This window comes from Sinocyclocheilus grahami, unplaced genomic scaffold (assembly GCF_001515645.1).
Source record: "Sinocyclocheilus grahami isolate Dianchi unplaced genomic scaffold, SAMN03320097.WGS_v1.1 scaffold1127.1, whole genome shotgun sequence".
Classification (NCBI taxonomy): domain Eukaryota; kingdom Metazoa; phylum Chordata; class Actinopteri; order Cypriniformes; family Cyprinidae; genus Sinocyclocheilus; species Sinocyclocheilus grahami.
The window spans coordinates 193,869-199,868 of record NW_015506306.1 but is presented as its reverse complement, the minus strand read 5'-3'; the positions used below and the strand labels follow the sequence as shown (position 1 = coordinate 199,868).

Here is a 6,000-nt window from a genome sequence, read left to right as displayed (position 1 = left end):
TGATGTTTGTTGTGTAATTGAGTAATCAAATGTGTACCTTTCTACAATTTTTATGTAATCATTTTTAGATCGTTCTATGTAATTTATTCTATATAGACACCTCACCCATTGTAGCTGTTAAACAATGGGGCTGAATCTTAAGTGGAGCTTTATTGCTTACATTTTTAGGCAGTGATTGCCTGTTGTTGCTGATGAAGAAATCTCAGTGTTTTTTTTTATTTTTGGAAGTATTGGCAAGCCTTCATAAATGAAATCAAACAATATTCTCTATATACTATTAATTTTAATGATGCTGTGTTTTTTTGTAAGATATTTTTATGAAATAAAAGCCATACATTTAATAAATGCCAAAAATAAATAAAAATAAACACTGTTAAAATAGGGGGCAATGAACTGTATTAAAATGAAGAAATTTTCTGTATAGATTTTTAAAATGTTTTTTTTACCTATATTTTGAATTTTGCACTTCATTGGCTGGATAATAGATAATACCCTGGCAGAAAATTACCAGTTCTTTTTTTCAGTACATGCAGTGCAATATGTTTATTCAATTTTTTCATTCTCATAGCAGCTAGTTTAAATTAGGTTGTCAATAAAGTGCTGCTTGAAAGAAGTTTTTTTTTTATTCAGATAAATAAAGAAAGATTAGTCAAATGCCCATTGTGAATATTGAATATTGAATTATTGTCTGACACATTTTGTAGTCCAATTGGAGCTTTGCCAAGATATACAGGGCTGAAAGCAAAGATCTTTACAGTTGTGCTCATCAATGTATGTCACACATCCAAATCTAAAGTTAATCCTGGTGGACATGATCTGACAACCTATAGAAACCTATGATTTAATGATTATCCACCTTGAGGACAAAATTGGCTTATTATTTTTTAGAGGGGTTTCATGTATCTTGCAGTCACACTTTGCTGTCCATTACATTTTGCCCGTGCTCAATACTACCCACAAAGAGAGGCACCAGTAGACGTCAGAGAATACAGTCATTTGGAACGTGTACGTGTATACTTACACTTGTCAGTCAGCCTCGGTTGTAATCATATTCATGTAAAATAAGCACCTGAATAGTGCAATTGAACGTCAAGAGCGTCAACATGTATTTTCATTTTCCATATTTGTGTGTCCTTAAGGTATGTATACTGTAGATTACATGAAGCTAGCTATCCAAGTCAAGCTAAGGAAATCAGACACATGTGTGGGATTTTACTCAGTGTCTAGCAAAAAGTACTGCAATACTGAAAACTTCTTAATTTTGGGGTATTTTTGTTATTAAGTAAATAACAATGATCAGTTTAATAGAACAATGGGATCATGTCCTATAAGTATAAATATCACTCTGCTGTATGTTTTGTACACAAATGTAGGTTTATACTTGATTAAAGTGTATAAAACAGGTTATGGCCTCATTACGTCTTTTCTTTGCAATATTATTACTCTACAAGTTCCCAATCACATTTAATGTCTTATAACCTTTCAGCAAACATGCACAGAACAGATTTACTTTAATAACCCCAGCTTGTATTCACAGATACTTTTTATTTGACTTAGCCTTGACATTCAGAGAAACAAGACAGAAGAGCTATGTGTGTTATTCCAGAGAGCTGGAGGTGCATGACTGAGGAACTGACTTATTCATTCAGTCTCATACATTCTCACACCTGGCTATGATCACTGATTCAGTTTAGTGACACTCTGTGTGCTGTGGAGCATCACTTTCACTGTCATATGGCAAAACATTTACAATAGTGCAGTGTATTAATAAGTAAACATACCATTATTAATCTTCAATTATAATGTCCCCTTCCAATATTTCATAACATTAAAGTCATAATTTATATTTCATAGCTTTAGTCATAATTTATTCTCCACTATACTGTGGAATAAATCCAGTTATTAAAAGATCATAATCAGCATGACTAAACAACATCCAGCATCTAAAATTAATTACCTTAATTATGACAATATTTAGCTCTAAAACCATTTAAATAAAATGTAACAAATACAATTAATTTGAAAAATTGTATGTATATATAAAAGATATGAATTATTTGTTGTTAAATGTTACAGTTTAAAACCAATCATATACATATCATATTATATTTTAATTTAAGGATTCCACGCTTTATTACTTTAATCTTTATTATATTTGGCTTTTGCAAGTATGCTTTGCTTAGGAAATCATCATGGACATCAAAGTTTCTGTCAAAATACCATAATCATTAACTTTATGGTTTCAATAATATAATATTCTTGTAACTTTAACCTTATACTTTTCAGCACAATAATAATAAAAAAAAACGAATATGTCAAATTCTCTAAAAGATTCTTACAGTTTTTTAAAGCTTCAGTATTAATTTATTTTCAATTTGCTATAATTGCACAACTCTGCTATTTTGGCAGAAATGGTTAAATTCCATGGTATTTTTTGTAAGCGTGTATCATAAATTCTTTGGTCATTCTGTTGATTCGTGTTTCAGCCGGAAGTGACGCTATTGTAGGAAGTGTTTAGAGATGCGCGGGAGTTTATTGTTGCTATCTAGAGTTAGAGTTCGTATTAATTTTCCTCTTTCATTTAAATAAATAGCAGCAGAGGGATTTGCATAGAATGGCTCAGCTAAACGAAGTGGACTTACCGCCGAACCTGTCATGTCTCAAAGTACGTTCTCTTATTCAACTTTGTCAAGTGTGCAGTTGAAACAAGATTAACCGCTAACGTTACCATTGTGTTTTTTGCCGCTCACACGTGTATAATATAGTTTTATAATCTCAATCGCCGACGCATCTCACATAAAACAATAAAAAAAAATCTACGTTTTTACAGTGTTACTTCAGTTGTTTGTTGATATAACACACCAAATCTATTCACGATGTCATGTTCTTGTTTTATATCCACTGGTTTCCTGATATTGATCAGAATGAACTGCATGGTTTTATACATCAATAAGCACGTGTCACAGTGTTATAGATATCCAGTTGTCATAAATCTGGATATTCTCAGGTTCGGTGACATCAGATCTTGTTTATCTTTGTCTGTATCAGAGCATAGACACTCTCCTTCGTTGTCCTATCTGCTTTGATTTTCTCAACATCACCATGATGACCCAGTGTTCTCACAACTGTACGTATACATTTACAGTTCAGTTTATAACCATTTGACATGTATGATGTTTAACTTGCCATAATTGCTTTAAGCAAGATGCAAAGTCATTGTTTTTTTTGTGCTATTCCAACAGTTTGTTCTCTGTGCATACGGAAGTTTCTCTTCTATAAGTTGTTGTGTCCTGTTTGTAATTTGGTAAGTCTCGTCAAAATAATATTAATATGACTGTCAAACCTTCCTGTCAGATATTCCAGTAATCCTCCACCGGATGGGGATTTTACATCGGATGTCAAGTTGATAAATCTCTCTCTCTCTTTCTTTCTCTCTCGCTCTCTCTCTCTCTCTACACACACACACACACACACACACGTGTGTAGAGAGAGAGTGAAATAAATCAGTTAAGTAAGTAATATTGTGAAGTATGATGGCAAAGAGGAATTTTCAAAAGGTTTTTCTCTAGTCTTCACAGTGTCGCATGATCCTTCAGAAATAAATTGTAATATGCTGATTGTGCTCAAGAAACATTTTTATCAATGTGGAATCAGTTTTTGCTGCTTAATATTTTTATGGGGAAAAAAATTAATAGTCTTATTATAATACAGCAAGCTTGCACTAAGTTGATCAAACGTGACTGTAAAGATATTCATACAAAAAAAAATCTATTTCAAGTAAATGCTGTTTAATGAACTTTGTTCTCTACGTTAATAATTGTTAACATTGGTCATTTTTGACATATCAGCATATTAGAATAATTTCTGAAAGATCACTTGACACCGAAGATTAGAGTAATAGCTTCTGAAAATTCAGCTTTGCCATCACAGGATTAAATTACATTTCAAAATATATTCAAATAGAAAACAATATTTTTAAATTTGTAATAATATTTGACAAGATTACTATTTTTACCGTATTTTTAATCAAATAAATGCAGCCTCGGGAAGCATAATTATTATTAACTTCTGGCCGCTGCATATAAACAGTGCTGCTATTGCAGTTTAATTAATTTATTAGCATATTATTCTGATATGCTGATATGTTTCCATTAATCTTCGTTTAACTCTCCTTGCAGCCATCAACAGAACAAGACCTGAGAAACAACAGATTATTAGATGACATAGTTCAGGGCTTCCAAGCAGCAAGGTAAAGTTTATATCTGTCTTAGTTCATGTATTTATAAGGATGCTGTTTTTTTTTTTTTTTTCAGTGGACCTATTCAGTATGTATTCTGCCGACTTCTTTTGCATATTGCATTTTTTGGGGGGAAATATGGAATTTACAAAAGGGTTTTAAACAGTATAAAAATTTGAGTTTAACACATTTTACCATCACTTTGTGGATGAATCGTGATTCATTTTTGCAGAACTCTAAAGAGCTTTCTGAGAAGTTCTGTGGCTGCAAATTATGTGTGGGTCTGAATAGCAGTCTTATAGAACGTCAGTGGGGGTTAATTAATGGGTAGTGATACAATTCAACAGGAAAAAGTAATTAATTCAAATTTAATGGAAAATACAGGTGAAGTTAGTTAGTTTTGTAACGTCTTAGCCTGCCATGAGATTCCGGATTTCCTTTAACAATCATGTGGGATTTTATTTTCAGTATTCGGGTCTATATTTTTGGCATACTTCACCTGCTGCAGAAGCTGCTTTCTCTTCAAACGGTCTTTTAAGTTCTCAGATTGTACACATACAGACATACAGTATTACAAAGTCTTCACCGGACCTAAAGTAATCGTCAAGTATTGTTTTTTTTTTAACTGTTTCACCTGCTGTCTTATATTAATATTTTTCCCAAATGTGTACCTCACATTGAATGTAAAATAGAGTGCACAGTAGATTTTATTTGAGATATTGTTTTTTAATTCAGTCTCTCAGGGCACCATCAGTCTCCTCTGTTTTGTCTGCCTGTGAGTGTGCCTATAGTTGGTTGGTGGAGTTACAGATTACCATCAGGATGAAGAGAGAGGTGCCTTATGGGACAGTGTTTTAATTTCCTGTTTTCTCCCAGTGATGATGTCAAAGGCATGTGTCATCTTTTAGGACAGGACAGGACATTGGGGACAGTTATTAAGGCTTTTGATAATCATTTAGACATTTAGCAGACACTTTTATCCAAAGCGACTTACAAATGAGGACAATGGAAGCAATCAAAATCAACAAAAGAGCAATGATATACAAGTGCTATAACAGGTCTCAGTTAGCTTAATGCAGTACACATGGCAAGTTTAAAAAAAAAAATCATATAATAAATAAAAAGAAAACGGATAGAATAGAAAAAGAATAGAGCAAGCTAGTGTTAGAGGCCTTTTTTGCTTTTGTTAATCAGAAGTCAGAAATATAATAGTATAATAAATAAAAAGAAAATAAATAGAATGCAAAAAGATTAGAGAAGCAAATGTTAGTTTTTTTTTAATTTTTTAAAGAAAACAAGCCGCTAGTAAATAAATAGTCTAAAAAAAGTCTAAAAGGGGCAAGTTTTTTTTAATATAAAGAATAGAATTAGAATAGAGAGTGCTAGAGTTAGGTCAATAGATATAGATACAGCATTGCTTTTAATTTTGTTTACATTTCTTTGGCTAGTGTATCTTGGATAGAATATTTTTTCGTGATATTACATATGTATATAGTGTTTTTTTAATAAGTGGAATAATCATGGCCCAAGTAAGCCGAGTGCCTGTTAGCAAAGACAGCAGATTTCAAATCTCATACTGTCCTGCGCCAGCTGGAAAACTGTCATTGAGTTGAATGGGAATGCTAATGAATAGCTTTCTCCCGATATTATAGAGCTTCTTGGTCTCAGTGAGTGCAATTAGCCTTGTTTTCCAGGTCTGATAATCGACGACTCTGAGCTACTGCTGTTGCAAGCTCATTGTCTCCTACTCTTCCTTCTCTTGC

General features: G+C 32.5%; 1 protein-coding gene across 5 annotated transcripts in view; it reads left to right on the top strand.

Annotated features, from left to right (window-relative positions):
• Positions 1–2,475: 2,475 nt before the first annotated feature.
• LOC107567093 (E3 ubiquitin-protein ligase RAD18-like) overlaps positions 2,476–6,000 on the top strand; it is a 37,980-nt gene continuing 34,455 nt past the window's right edge. For all 5 annotated transcript variants that reach the window (XM_016252706.1, XM_016252705.1, XM_016252703.1 and 2 more), the window contains exons 1-4: positions 2,476–2,665; positions 3,049–3,127; positions 3,243–3,304; positions 4,179–4,249. In XM_016252706.1, coding sequence (XP_016108192.1) covers positions 2,615–2,665; positions 3,049–3,127; positions 3,243–3,304; positions 4,179–4,249 — 263 coding nt within the window. In that variant the 5' untranslated portion in view covers positions 2,476–2,614. The remainder of the gene's footprint in view (positions 2,666–3,048; positions 3,128–3,242; positions 3,305–4,178; positions 4,250–6,000) is intronic.